Source organism: Falco punctatus, assembly GCF_963210335.1.
Source record: "Falco punctatus genome assembly, chromosome: 5".
Lineage (NCBI taxonomy): Eukaryota > Metazoa > Chordata > Aves > Falconiformes > Falconidae > Falco > Falco punctatus.
In genome coordinates this window covers 80202793-80218197 of record NC_137584.1, presented here as the reverse complement: position 1 = coordinate 80218197, position 15405 = coordinate 80202793, and the positions used below count along the sequence as shown (strand labels likewise).

The following is a 15405-nucleotide window of genomic DNA, read 5'->3' as shown; positions in this document are numbered from 1 at the left end:
GCGTGGTTTGTGAATTTGGGGAATGCTGGTAACCTCAGGTAAGAGAAGACATACAGGTTTGCTTCTGGCTTAATATGATTATTTCTCCTGAGCTTGGAGAATAAGAAATGCTCAGATACGCCTTTGTTTATCTTAGAATTTCTCAAAAAACTATCTTACTGATCTTCTCGGCATTAATCACTGAAAGCCTTCAGTGAATTTTTTCTTTTTTTTCTTTTTTACTTACTGAAAGTAAATAGTATACTACGAAATTACAGTACTTTGTGATATTGGTCTTTCATGTTTTTCAGAGATCTCATTCAGAGTTTGGCAATGTGGTGGGAGCCTAGAAATCATCCCTTGCAGCAGAGTGGGTCACGTATTCCGCAAACAGCATCCTTACACGTTTCCCGGTGGGAGTGGTACTGTGTTTGCAAGGTAGCTGTTAAGTCTTCAGCTAAATAGCAATGTTTTGAATTTCTTCAGATGATCAGCAGATGGCAGCAATTTCATTTTAAGGATCTTTAGAAATACTTGCAATATTACCTAGCATGGGAAAATACTAATTAAAAGGAAGTTAAAGACTTTGAGGCAACTACACAAACGAGAGAAGAGCCTCAGAGTTAAAAAAGGGAAAACTTCTATTGGGCACAGCCTGAGCTGGAAAAGAAGGAAATGCTTAGCTTGGTATTCTATCAGTTATGAGAACTTTATGTTTATTTGGCTTTAAAGAAGATTCAGAACTGTCTCGTAAATCTTCATTTTATAGAAACAGTTTCATCATTCACTAAAAGCCAGAATACACTGTTACGGGTATGTTTTCCTTGCTTTTTGTCAATAAATGATCAGTATGTGATATGCAAATGATTATGTAGACTGATCCTGGCATTGGTGCCAGTCTGTTGGCAGCTTCATTCTATGCCATATTTTCCTTTCTAGTGTTTAAAAATTATTTTTCTACAGAGCTAAGAAAATTCAGTATTAAGGGTTTAGATTAATATGCCTGTTAATTTTGCTTTGATTGTAATTGATACTGTACAGTAGTAGCTGAAATACCGAGCTATTTCCTCTGTTTCTCCTCTATAGAATGAGAATAGCAATTCTGATTCAGGTTCACAGTGTTTAATGTGGATGAAACGTATTGTGTGAGCATATGTTGGCTGTTTTGACCAAGGCGCTCTCAGTTGTAGCTGAAAAATCACTGTAGGTTCTGGTTTAGAGAATTGGACTGATGCACAGAGGACTGAGGAAGTACAAGTCTCAGCTGAAGATTCTGTGTGTTAAAAGCTAGAAATTAAAGTTTTGTTTATCCGTGAAGGGGTACGGAGCCCAAACTCTGTTTAATGTGAAGAAACACAGTAATCATGGACATATTTAAATTCATAAGAACGTTCTAAGCTGCTGGTGTATTTGGACTCATTTTTCACCTAAACTGAGGAACCTCCTTTAGGGTGTAATTCTTCACTTCCGTGCTGGTTATGCCACCAAGATGATTCTAATGAATTTAAAAGTCTGCTACAATAAAGTCACTGTCCTATTTCTTCCAGTAGTTATAGCAGGGATTTTTCTGGCCCCCTGTTCTTTGAGATCTGTATTTTATGCTGCAGTGAAAAATGAATAATATACCTAGGGGAAAACAAAATCTAGCAATGAATTATCCTCGCTTAATACATCACATCTCTGTTCCAGGATTTATAGTGTGCATCCAGAGGGTAGAAAGATCTACCAATTAAACTGTGTTACGTAGGCTTAGGATGTAAATGTTTTAGTTTCACAGTAGGTTTTAAAATGACAGTGTCGTAACAAGGAGCATGGTTAATAACACATAAATTGTGCAGTATTCCTGCTCCTCTGTAGCTTTTCCATCTTTGGGCTGTTGCCAAGATGCTGCTTTCCTTGTGATATGAGGAGGTATTTAAAGATACCTCATGAAAAGTAGGAAGAAGGTGTGGCTGTATGCGTGCAAGGGTACAGCAGACAGCAGAAATGCATCATGTTAGCAAGGGTTGAAGACTCTGCATTCATACTGGGATTAAAGCTTTTAGATTTTTTTGTGGAGTCAAATCATTGTGATTTGATCACTTGAATGTCCTGACAATTACTATGACAGGGGTTTTTTGAAGTCTCATTGTGTTTTCCAGTCGTTGTGTTCCAAATGAGTTTGAAAAGAGCTCCCACATGTACCTGAATGGTGAGGACAGCTGAAGCTTGCAAATCAGTGTCTTGGAAGCTTACACCCCTTTTCAGATCTGTATTTCTCTGCAGGTGTTTTATTACCTGTGTCCTTAGCTGTCCAGCTGTTTCAAATTCTGAAATGCTGTTAAAATTCCTTGTTTTATTCGGATTATTTTTGAATTGACGTAGAAAAGTTGTATATCACTTAAAAGCAGGGTTGACAGTTTGCTCCATATTTGAAGGTTTCCTTTCAGCTTTCTTGGGTGTCAAACCAATGTAACAGAATGCCTTAAAATCAATTTTAGTGGTGAGAGAATGAGAAACCTAAGGTAATGGGATACCCTTGTAATACAGGTATTATCAGGTATGTGTAGGACCATGGTGCCAAGGAACTCGGCGCATGGAGTCTGTGTTGGTCTTGCAGTTGGGACTGGTTAGCTTAAACCATCATCTGTCCCTTGACTGTGGTCAGTTTATTCTGGATGCGTTTAGTAAGCATCCTATTTTTAGTGGACTAGTCAGTATGCGCTGCCTTTTGGCGGCCAAAACTGGTGATTCTGGACGAGAGGCTGGGAGTCCTGTTTCACGAGGAGGGAGCCCACATCCTGGCTTTGTGGCGTGGGCAGATACAGCTTGCGTCTGGCAGGATTTAGGCCAGTGGACACTTCTGCACCACTTCAGATGAACTCATAAACCTTGCAGACCCCAGTCTGCTCCGTACAAAGCTACCTCTGATTGCTCGGTGCTAGGTTGTATTAACCTACCACTTATTAACCTAACCCAGCAGTGCTGGGTGCTCCCTGTGCTGTGTTCCTTGGTACCCTGCCGCCTTTGGGCTCTTATTAGTTTAGGCACTTCTCAGGATCTACGCAGTTCCTGTATTCATGGCACACTAAGCCTGAGCTGTTTGTCCCCAGGTATTGGGGACGTGTGACGCAGGCATGCGTTCTGGCTTTGAATGTGTCTTTGGAGTTGTTAAACCCTGGCAAACTGAACAATTCCTCTCCCACCACCAAAATCCGTTTGGCCTGTGGGCAGCCAAGCCGATTGCTGAGCAAGCAACAGGGGCAGGTGCTGAGTGACTGGGTGATGCTCACACAGGCCTGAGAGACTGCGAGTGAAGGTAAACTGAAATAGCTCTCTAATCTGGATTGAATAGGATTTTGCTCACGAAAAAATTAAAGGAAGCTTTGCAAGGAAAAAAAACAGCCCTCAAAAAATTGATTGAAGTCTTTTGTGTGACCTTTTTTTTCTTCCCCACGTCCTTCCTTCTTAGCAACCCGCAAGAAGAGCTCACTGACTATTTTTTGTCTTTTGGATTGGAAAATCATATTAAAGAAGTTATTGGCTGACTGAGTTTACTCCAGTTGCTTTAGATGAACTTACTGCCAAATGTAAAATAAGCTTCAGAGCATGGCAGTTGCAAGTGAAATAACACTTAATTTTCTAAGCATAAAATTATGAACAATGGAAGTAAATGAGTTTTATATGGAAGCCAGGGAATGGAAAAAGGCATTACCCTTTGCAACCCAAAAGGAGATTTAAAGACACTAGTTACATAAATACAGGAATTTTAGTTAGAGATGTGTTTGATTAGAAGTAAAGAACTTGGATTACTGTTTTTCACATTTATTGCAGTAATTAATCTCTCTTGAATTTTAAAGCATTAAAAATATTTTCTAATTACTGGTTCTCCTCTGTTACCTCGGCTACAGCAGACTTGCTTGGTCATGACAGATTATATCTTTTTGGAACTTTGAGTGCTCTGGTAGTAGGAATAGGATGAAGACTGAAAATGTCTTGCCCATGTTAGCATATCTGGTTTTAGAAATTATTAAATATTGCCAGTTGTTGAGTTTAAGTTTTCAATTAGCTTGCTTATCCAGGTGAACACTCACTGAATTTGCTTTCTGTCAAGTTACTCTTATAAAAAGGGAAAAAAAACAAAAACCAAACCACCACTTACCAACTTCTTCCATTAAGTCTGCAGAAAGAACTCCAAGATGTATATTCTGCATGAAAACCTGAAGCAGTGATGAGTGTGGAAAAGACATAAATTTAATTCTGAATGCATTGATTTCAGTTATGTTACACTCTAATGGTTTTTCTATTACTTGGGTCTTTAATAGGGAATCTTCTGCCTGGCTTGAGGCAGCTGAATATGTAGTACTAGGAAGAATTAAAATCAACCCAAAGATAAATGGCATGATTTAATTACAGCTGAAGAAAATATAACCTATGTGTTTCATATGATTGTCCCTAGAAATACACGCAGGGCAGCAGAAGTCTGGATGGATGAGTATAAAAATTTCTATTATGCAGCAGTGCCTTCAGCCAGGAATGTACCTTACGGCAAGTAAGTCACAAGTACTTCTGTGCCCTGTTCATTTACTCTTCAGGAGACAGCACCTTCTGAGGTGAAAGCAGTGCTAGCTGTCATGTATTATCTCTTTAAGATACAGTTCTACTGTTCTTGAGTGTTCTCTATTCTTTAATGTACATAAAGACAGCAGCCTGACTTTGAAAACTGCTCCTTTTTTCCCCTCTAGTATTCAAAGCCGAACGGAACTCAGAAAGAGACTTAGCTGCAAACCCTTCAAGTGGTATCTTGAAAATGTTTATCCTGAGTTACGGTGAGTTTTGGCTGAATCAGAGATAGTATGGAATGCTCTCTCTTCCCCCTGCCCCCCCCCGCCCCTTTCCCCAGAAATCATCAGTTTCTCCTTCCTTGGTTGTCGAGGGTGGTTGGTTTTTTTTTTAATTTATTTGTGAAAGTAATGCCTCACGTGGGCTTTTTGCTTTTGATTTTTCTTAGTTCCATTCCTAAAGAGCCATTTTTCCCTAGTAAGGTGCTTTTTCTACTTCCTGCAACTACGGTTGCACTAACAGGTGTGTTAGAGAAGAGTGCCTGAAGTTAGTCTCCTACAGGAGCCGTTTGCTCAGGAGTGCACTGTTCTGTATCCTGTTGTCATCCCTTTAAAGCTTTTGCCTTTGCCTAAGCGCAGACCCGGCTGAGCGAGGAGACATTCTCAGTAATGGGAGTCAGCAGGCAAGAGGGCCGGGGATGCTTGGCAGACTCTAGCTGTCTTCTGCTCTTCCTGCCGCTTGTTCTCTGTCACTGCATAACCACTAACTCAGCAGAGCAGGGGGGAGATGAGAAGAGGGGAATGAGGGGTCACGCTGCTAACAATTTCTGTAACATGAATTAATCCTAACTCATGAAAAATCCTTGAGGAGGAGCACTTTTGAAAGAATAAAAAGTTTCATGTTCAATAACCCATTAGTAAGCGCGTCAGTCAGATGTGAGTCTATAAACTATTTTGCCTGCTGTCAGCCTAACGCTGGTAGTGTAACGGCAAGATGCTGTGTGTGGTTTATAAGAATACTTGTTGTTTTTTCCTGGGGGCACTTCATGTCAGTGGAGTCAGGTAACTGCTAGTGGCATACAGGCTTGGAATGCAAAAGCACCAGCCCTTACAGCCCTAGTGAACCATGTACACAGCCAGACTTACTGAAGTGTCTCATAAACCAGGATGATGCTGAGGAAGTAAGTTACTTTTGTTTAATTTGTTAGGAAAAGTGTCTTGCAAGCTGTCCTGGAAAATGTGCTGCCATAAGCATTCCTTAAGTGTCACGTTGTCTTACTCTGTGTCATCTCTTGTGCTCATTCTGCTGGCCTGAATAACTATACTCATAGTATAGTATATTTGTATATAGTGTATATATACACACACATATATGTATATAGTATATATACTACATAGTATAGTACATCTGAAATCTTAAAAGGAGCAAATACGCCCTTGCTTTACTGCTTGACATGAACTCACAGACTCTACTCCACAACTGAACTTTGTTGAATGGCTTTGCCTAGATATTTCCATCCTAAATGAGTGCACTTTATGTGCAACCATTAGAAAACAGATATTAGCAAAACATTGATTGCTTTGGGTTGCTTCTTTAATTCCTAACCCCTTTTCTAACACTTCAGTAAAAATAGTCTGGGAAGAATATAGAATGTCATATTTTTGCCACAAACTAGCTTGACTGGGGAAAAAAAAAAAAGGGGGGGGGGGGGCTTGATGACCTTAACTGATAGCTTGAGTGACCTTACATGATGATGTTAAGTCATCTTCAGCTTGCTTTTTGTGCCGAGTTTCTATGTTCATCCTCATTCTCTGGTATAAGTCTCTTTGTATTCTGTCCTAAGCTTGCAACTTTATTCATGTTTGATCAGTTCATGATCAGGTAGTTGCCTTCCCTCCTCAGAAGATGATTGAGATTTCCAGATAGTAATAATCACTCATCTTTAACCTGTCATCTTAAAAATATTCTGAGTGAAGACAAGGAGTTGAAAAAATAATTAAAGAAACTGAATTAAGCAGATATTTCTGGTTTTATTTTAGGGTACCAGATCATCAAGATATAGCTTTTGGGGCTTTGCAGCAGGGTACCAATTGCCTTGACACTTTGGGCCATTTTGCAGATGGTGTTGTTGGAGTTTATGAATGTCATAACGCCGGGGGAAACCAGGTCTGTATGCCATTCATTTTTTTTCCTCACAATATGCAATCTTAAAAAAAAAAACAACAACAACAAAAACCAACAAAAAAAACCCCAAAAAGTGAAACTTTTTAACTCAAGCAGGTACTGTGTGCTGGTGATAGGAAGATGAACCCAAATCAGCAGATCACTTGTTATAACAGATTAGCTAAATAACTTCTCCTTAAAATATAATTTTGCATTTTCAGGATTAGAACCTGAGCCCAGAGATTCATTAAGTGTGCATCAGATTATCCCTTTCCTTTGTCTTTGTAAATACTTGCTTTTACACTAGAGGCCAATAATTTCTTTCCCAGGAGTTTAATGCTTGTATATAAAGCTTTTTTCAGCGTATTGGTGTGTTTGCTTTTTTTAGGGGGGATTTTTGCTTAAGAGAAGATTTGGGTTGTGTTAAGCATATGGCCTAAGGTCAGCAAAATAGAAGAATGCTTTACTGTCGTGCCCTATTAGTCATTTCCAATTTGCTGTAGCAGGGCATAAAAAAGAAATCTGTCTTAGATCCCCATTTGGCTCTTCTAGAAAAGAGAGGTGCCTAAATGTTGTATCTCGTTCACCCACAGTAAAAGGGAGTGTTTCAACAAATCCTTTCTAATCCTACTCTTAAACTAATTGCAAATGTGTCAAATTTGTAAATGAGTACTAATTATTTCAAAGACTATTTATGCAGTTGTGACTTGGCTACTGTTCGTGAAATACATTTGTGCTCACTGTTTTGTGTGCTGCTTTTGTCGTTAATTCTTTTTGTAATCAAGCTGATCATAAGTAAAAGGTAAGATTAATACTTCAAGTACATCTGTTAAAATAGAAGGCTGACCAATTACAATTTTTTTGTAGTTTACTATGGAGTGAATATCAGTATTTAAATTAAATTATTTAAATTAAAGGGGAAACCCCTAAAATCAGATGAATCCTGAAAGAAGTTATTTCCTGGAAGATACATTGTGTTGATTTGAACACATTGCCATCATATATCTGAGATATGCCTCTTCCCCATCATTAAAGAGGATATATCTGGGGAAGCTTTTTCTTTTACCTTTATGAAAGTACACTCATCTTTTCAGAACACCACAGTGGTTTGGGGTTTTTTTTAGGAGAAAGGATGAACGTATCAGAATTGCCTTGGTGCAGAAATCTTATGAGTTTCTGGTGATGTTGTGTGTTCTCTGTAGAAACACAGTTGTTTTCTTCTTTCAGACTCCCCTCCCCTGAACCCGACCCCCCTTTATGTATAGTTTCTTCTCTGAAGTTGACCTTGACAAACCAATATACACTTGCTCTGAACACGTCCCTGTGAGAGGACGTTCAGACAGGTTAAGGGACAGAATGGGTCAAAACCAGGTTATACATTAAAAGAGAATTCGTACTGGATTGGAGGGAATAAACAGCATGGGAGAAGAGGATAGGGAATAAACCAGCCTTTAGATCTGTACCGTGTGGTTTTGTACCTGTTCTTGTCGAGAGGGTTTGGGGAGCAGGGCTGGGATTCAGAGCACTCAGATATTAAAGACTCTGGAGACCTCCTCCTGTAATTTGAAGAGGCTGCTCTGGCTTATGCTCAACACAACTTAAAATGCAAGATGTAAGTGAAAACGGGAATTGCCCTCCCCCAACAGGTTGGTAGAATTTGGTGATTAAAAAGGCAGATGCACGCCTCCTAAAGGGCTGAAGAAACTGTGATGTTTGACAATTATGTACAAATATGTAGGGTTATGGTAAAGAACTAAATGTAAAGCTGAATGCACTTAGACACAAGGGGAAGGTTTCAGGTTAGTGGTGTTCTACTAATTTTATATTTGTGATTTATGACACAGGTTTTTCCAAATGTCCTGACTTTCAAATTGTTACCTAGAGCTATCCTATTTCCAGCCTGTGCCCTTGAGCACATACACTTCTTGCAATTTTTCTTTTCTGATGTAGTGGAATTTGCTTAATCTAATCTCCATTATAGCTAATCATAGCTCCTGATTGCTGGAGGAAGGCATCTCTACGCTGTTTTGTACCATGAAGGACCATCACGTAGATGTCTCTAGGAGCAGAGCTTGGAGCTTTTGCGAAGCAGTATCTTTGGCTTTTAAATGTGTTAGTTTCTTGCATGATTTCTGTCGTGTCTGGGGCACTTTCAGCCTTTTGATGGAAGAGTGAAGATGTATAAAACAGTATTTTTGAGGCTCTGATTTTCTCTTCTTGCAGGGTTCTCAAACATAAGTTCTACCACTTCCTGATGGTATTTTCAACTGTCACTAATCAGTATACATCTTATAAGGGAGCCATCTATTTCAGGGGCATTTGTGATTCCTGATAAGCTCTGAAAAATAATTTGCTTAATTCCTTAAGTTAAAAGTGGCTGTTAATGATTCTTGTTGACATCTTATGAATTTAACGGAACTGAGAAGACAAGTAATTTTGCTGTCATCCGAGATTAACATGTTGAGAACAAAAGGAAAAGTTTTTAGCTTCTGGGTTTGGGAGACAAAGGGACACACAGAGTTCTCCTAGCTTTGCTTTATTTTGCATAGTTGTCATTATTTTGGTGCTTGCATAATGGGGTACCCTTCTAACTGCTTGCTACCGGTACAATGGCAGTTACTTGTGACATTGGTTAGAGGTTCTGATTGTTTCCTGAGCATCTGTTCTCAAAGGAATTTAATCGTTGTTAAATCTGCTGAGTTTAAAAGTGATTACGCAAGCCAAAAAATCAGTTATGGTATCAGAAAATGAGTAAAAAATATGGAATGGGATTAGTCATTTAATTCTTTGCTGAAATGCTGATTGCTTGCAAAATAACATTTAAACGTAGCCAGGCTTGGTCCTGTGTATCTAGGGTTTTGTATTATACAACATTGAATCCTCTTTAGTTGCTGGAGAAAAGCTAATCGTGCCACTTTTAAGTAGCAGTGAGCATGATTTGGGTAATTAGCATGTCTTCTGTTGATAGATCAGCTTCTTTCCTCAAAGGATAATTCGACGTGCGAAGACCAGTCTGGAACCCCGAGAGCAAACGCTGGGGAGAAAGGCATGGAGAGAGTCTGATCAGCAGGCCCTGCACAGAAGGATGCTGTGATCAACCAAGCTGGGCAACAGTACATACAGAATAGCTTTTCTTTGCTCAGAGTTGCGTATTTAAATGCATTTGAGAGAAATTCTGTTGTACGTCGTGCCTTGGATAGGAAGTGACGTTCTCCCTCTGCCCTTTGGTGTGGCCCTCTTGTGTATTGCCTTCTGGTGGTCTCTATCCGATTAAGAACTGTTTCCTCAGTGTGGTACACATGCTTCTGGTGTGTGGGTAGGATGGCCGGTGATGCTGCAGACCAAGCTGGTAGGGGTTTCATATATATAATTATGTATATACAAATCTCTCCTACAAAGATGATGGGGGGGGGGGGGGGGCGTGTTATGCAGAGAGAGAGATGGATACAAACATAGCTGGACAAATATTTGGGCAAGTATTTTAAATCCGTGGTGTGTGCCTGGCTGTTGTACTGCTGTAAACCCAGGAGAGGGAGCAAACCACCAGGCCAGCCCTGAGCAGACCTGGGGACAGTGAAGCAACTGGAATTACTGTGCTTGAAAACCACCTTTTTTCCCTCTCCTGCTCTATGGGAAGCAATAAATCGTTCTAATGCTCATACTATTTAACGCTCATGCTATTTACAGGATTTTAACCTGTGCTATATATGCAGAGATAGCACAAGCACCTTATGTGTAAATGTTAGTATAGACAATTTGGTACACTTTTTTTTTTTCTTTCTTTCTTTTTCTAGGAATGGGCCTTAACAAAGGACAAGTCAGTGAAACATATGGATTTGTGCCTTACTGTTGTGGACAGAGCACCTGGTTCACTAATAAAACTTCAGGGCTGTAGGGAAAATGACAGCAGACAGGTTAGTATGTCGTGAACACACTCTGCAGACAGGGGAGAAAACAAGGGTTGTGAATGAGAATGCAAGAACACGCACTGGTAATCATATCTTCTGTCCATTCTACTCCTCTCTGTCTCGCTGCTGTGTGTGTGAAGTTGGGATGAGTTGACACCTGGGCAGAGCAGCCAGAATAAGCTTGTGTACTGTGCTTTTCATAGGCCAGTGACAATCTTTTTATGGACACATAGAGGTTTTATCCCAACAGTGGCCTTATATAAAGGTTTCACCCAACAGCACTGATGGGTAACAGTCTTCAAACTGCCATGTCCATTTTCTGAAATAGAATATATATTCTACAGTGTATTTTTGAAAGGTATCGTTCAGTGAAGTTTGAAGGGTATGTAGTCTGTGTCTCAGTGTGGTTTGGCTTTCCTTTCTTCTTTTCAGCTATGAGCTGTTTATAACAGCACTAGACTCCTTCATTTTTATTAATGCGGCATTGTAACTTCATCTATTTCCCATGCCTGAGGAAAATCACATTTGCAGAGTCATACCATCTTTTTGATCTGGTTGTGTAACAATTCATCTCTTTCTGCTAAGTCATCAGTTCTGATTGTCTGCCTGCTTTGCTTCTGTATCTCAGTTTTTGCAGTCAGAAAACTGAAATGCTATTGCTTGATAAAGGAAGAATATTCTTGCCACTTTTCAGAAAAGAAAACGAAGGAAGCAAGATTTTCTTAATAAGGTTTAAAAGCACAATACGTTAGAAATGCAACAGAAAACTTTTTTTTTTAACAGCCTGTATTTGGGGTTTACTCTATCCTTGGCATCACCTTGGGCAAAGAACTTTTGGCAGCACAGATTGGTTTTCTTCTGTAAAACTGAAGGGTGTCTTAACAGATTTCTGTAAAGTTGTCTTTGGTGATTGTGCTTCTTACTTCTCTATGTTCAGAGCTGCAGTGTTATGTGGCTCTGATTTTTATTTTTCCCTTCAGGCCAAAGGTTTCACAAGGGAATGTGGTGTGACTGTATTTGAGACATGTGAAAGTACAGGAAAATGACTTGGTGTTTTCTGTATCTATTGCAGTGTATTAGCTGAATGAACAGTTGTTTTGGCAAGGCTTGCCATAACTTACCCTTTTCCAAGGTTCATCTAAACTACACACTGTTGTTGCAGTTTTCACAGCTTTCCCAAGCACGAGCCAGGGAAGCTTATGAAGACTTCAAAGGACAGGATGTAGGGCTCATCTTTTTCCTGCTTTTTCCACTCAATAACTCAATAACTGTATTTTCTCTTCCAGAAATGGGAACAAATTGAAAGCAATTCTAAACTGAGGCACGTTGGCAGCAACCTCTGTCTAGACAGCCGAAATGCCAAAAATGGTGGTCTCACCGTTGAGATCTGCAGTCCTTCTTTGTCACAACAGTGGAAATTCACACTTAATCTGCAGCAGTAGAGAAGGACTTACGAGCAAAACGCTGTTTTTGATTCATAGACGTTGGGCAAAGTTTTGATTGAATTACTGATGTATTTCTTAAAACTTTCCACGGAACTTATATACCTCAGTATTCCACCTTTATCTGAAAGTAGGAGAGTGCTGAAGCAGACACCAGGGATCCAGGGGACTTGGAGCACTGCAAAGATGTCACTGGATATGACTGCAGCAGAATTCCTTCTTGGTGTGAAGACTTCAATGATTCCTTTCTGTCTTCAGTTACGTACGTGCACAGCAGATAATTAACTCTAGGAACAACTGATGTATGATTTAAAAAAAGGATCTGAAGAAACACCTGTGGGGAACAGGGTGTGGGAGGGAGGGTGGGGAAAATTACTAGGAAAAGGTCATTTTAAAACTCCATTTGCATAGAAATCATGGTTTGTCGTTTCCAGAAACAGAAGTGTCATTTTGAAGGGTTTTTTTTTTCTCCTGTGTGTACTTGGTAATTTGAATATGAACTTTTCTATGATGGACTCTAAATATAAATATAAAAAAGTATATATATTGTCAGCTCCCAATGATTTATATCAGTTTTCATCATCCTATAATTATCAACAAAGTGATTGACATACGTATAACCAGAAATCAGATTGGAATGCTATGAGAGTGAAACTTCATGAAGGTGCAGATTTTGTGCTGCTGAGTGTGATGTCCGTGCTAACACTGGATGCTTTTGCTTTGCAAACTGGATCTACTTCTTAACACTTCGCCCTCACTGGAGATCACGAAACTCAGGAGGAGAAAGAAAATAGCAAAATAAGCCAATGCATCGGCACAGATGATTGCTCGGATTGTTTATTCCTACTTGGAAATTCATTACATGTGCTCTGGATAACGTTAAACTTGTACTTGATATTTGTGTTGATCATTTCTGTAGTACTTCGTCTTTACAATACTTCTTCCTTTGTTAAAAAAAAATTATATAAACAGTGCAGATCTTTCATGCAGCCATGTGGGTTCAGCACAGTTTTATTCTGGGCCCTAATGAGAAATTTCTTTCTCTCAAGCTCCCCTTTTGAGTTGTAGAAATAAGATAGAATAGTAACGTCACTGTTGACAGCACAAGATCTGAATTTTAATTTGCAATGATGAGCAGCTATGTAATATCTCTGAATTGCACTTGCTTAATTTATAGACCTACTACTGGGGAATTTTCTTCTGTTTTGTTTCTGTAAATGGAGCTTTTGAATGGATTCAGGCTTGGCTCTGGGAATCAGCCTGGATACCAGCAGATCCTATGTGTTTTTAACCGTAGAACCTGTGCGGTTTTTGCAGCTTCAGTCCAGCTGATGTCATTTTTATATTAAAATAATAATGTCAAAGTTAACCCCAACTTTGACCTGTCCTTTCTTATGTTTGCATAGACTATATCCTTTTTTTTTATTAAAAGCAAATGCTTCAATGAGCTTTTAAACTGAGAAGCAAAGGTAAATAAGTACTAGTAAGCAAGTCAGCACTGACAAAAATTCGTGAAGACATGCGGTGCCAGGAGGTGGTTTTAGTAAGGTGATGGATCTCAGAGAAATATAATGGTTGATATAAGGAGATGAAAAACATCTGCTGTACTGTAGTATGCTGGTACAGTTCCCCTCTTTCTTTGTTCCTGGAAGTAGAGTAGTTCCCAACTTATTCCCGACCCCACCCCCCATTTTCTTTGGCTGCACCTATACAGGAGGTGCAGGGGTGGTACTTTCCTGGGCAAGGTGGCTTTAACTGTGCTAGTCTGTGCCCATAAATACCTTGTGTGTCTGAAGTTGACTTGCAAGTACCTGTGTACCTTTTTGGATGGGGACGTTAAATCCAGCTTCTTCCATCCATCATCTTTTTGTTTAATGAATAATACTTTTTGCTTCTTCACAATCCACTTTCTCCAAAACTTGCCTGTTTTAGAGGCTATACGGTGGATAAACTGTTTTTCAGCTTTTAGTTTCTCCCTATCTGTAGCCTTTTAACCTAGCTGAGAACTTGAAGAACACGATTCATAAACATAGCAGTAGATTTCTTCATGTTCTGGAAAAATAAATGCTGAAACATGGGCTCAGTAGCAAATAAATTGTTTGAGGTTTTGAAAAACAGACTTGAAAAGAAAAAAAACCAGCAACCCCAACCACTTAGCTTCTACCGTGGAGGTGTTTCCATTTGCAACTTCAATCATAGCAAGGGTAGTACTAACTGAAATCAGCAGTTGCAACTCTGAATATTGACCTGTCACTTACATCTAAATCAGAATTGCTATTAAAAAAAATCCGTATTCCACCTCTTAAGTCTAATCTCAACTGCTATCATAAAATAGGAATATTTTCACTAATTCCCCATGGATGCTGTGCATAGGGGTTTTAATATAGGAGCTGTATGTCACTTTTCTTTGAGAGAACGGACAAGAAGTGGTATCCTTTCGTTATGTTTACATGACAGTGTGCCAAAGTTACTTACTGTGATTTTAGGGGGTTTTAATGTTGAAGAAATTTGCCCATTTGAAAGGTAAGTTAAGAGCCCTTGAAGCAAATTGCGATGGAGTCTCCTGAGAACTCTTCTTACTGTCTTCAGAGCAAGAATGGTGATAATGTTTGTTTTGCAGATTTTCAAAACATAGTTTGGAAACTGTTTTTTCAGTTGGTTTGAAAAGTCTGCTGTACAGAGCTTGTACTTTGTTCATTTTATAGATGGAAACCATCCTTGAAAAATTGTTTAACTTAAATAAAGAAGAATGCTTTATAGATAAATGTGTGATGGTTAATATAACTGAGTAAACCCAAGAAGTCTGCCTGGAGCTTGTAGATTGAAGTAGTTTCCAAATGCTTTGGTTCACTTGGTCATTCCTGTTCTTAAAGTGTGTATATGTGGGTTTATATTTGCATTTATGAAAAGAGAATGTGTTTGTATTTAAACCAATATGATAGCGTTGAGAAAATTGTCTTATCACAGAAGCTGCTTTACATTGAGCAGGGAGTTCAGGGTGCTTCACATTGAGGAGCGACTGTAGTCGCCTGAAAATATATTGTTAAGGCACTGGCCGTCCTGCCCCATTTGGCCTTATCTTCTCAAGACTTCCACTGGTCCCTCTCTTTGCTGCCAGGGACGTCTCCGTGCCAGGCATGGCAGGACCTCCTGCAGGGTGGCCGCAGCAGCAGCTCTCACAGCGGGTTGGGGGTACCTGTCCTCATCTGCTCCTGTGGTCTTTCTGCTTGCTCTCTGTTGTGTAGGGTAGTAATTCAGATATTTGTGGTGCACCTGAAGGTAGATCAGATTCATCAATGATTTGATACTTCATGTTTAAAACAAAAAAGGACACTTTTTAAATGAAAGGCTTTTTAGCGGGGGGGACACAA

General features: G+C 39.5%; 1 protein-coding gene across 1 annotated transcript in view; it reads left to right on the top strand.

Moving 5' to 3' along the window:
* The window catches only part of GALNT2 (polypeptide N-acetylgalactosaminyltransferase 2), a 97896-nt gene extending 84185 nt beyond the window's left edge, over nt 1-13711 (top strand). The window contains exons 11-16 of the mRNA XM_080388875.1: nt 291-417; nt 4418-4510; nt 4704-4787; nt 6561-6687; nt 10479-10598; nt 11879-13711. Coding sequence (XP_080245001.1) covers nt 291-417; nt 4418-4510; nt 4704-4787; nt 6561-6687; nt 10479-10598; nt 11879-12034 — 707 coding nt within the window. The 3' untranslated portion in view covers nt 12035-13711. The remainder of the gene's footprint in view (nt 1-290; nt 418-4417; nt 4511-4703; nt 4788-6560; nt 6688-10478; nt 10599-11878) is intronic.
* Nucleotides 13712-15405: the final 1694 nt, after the last annotated feature.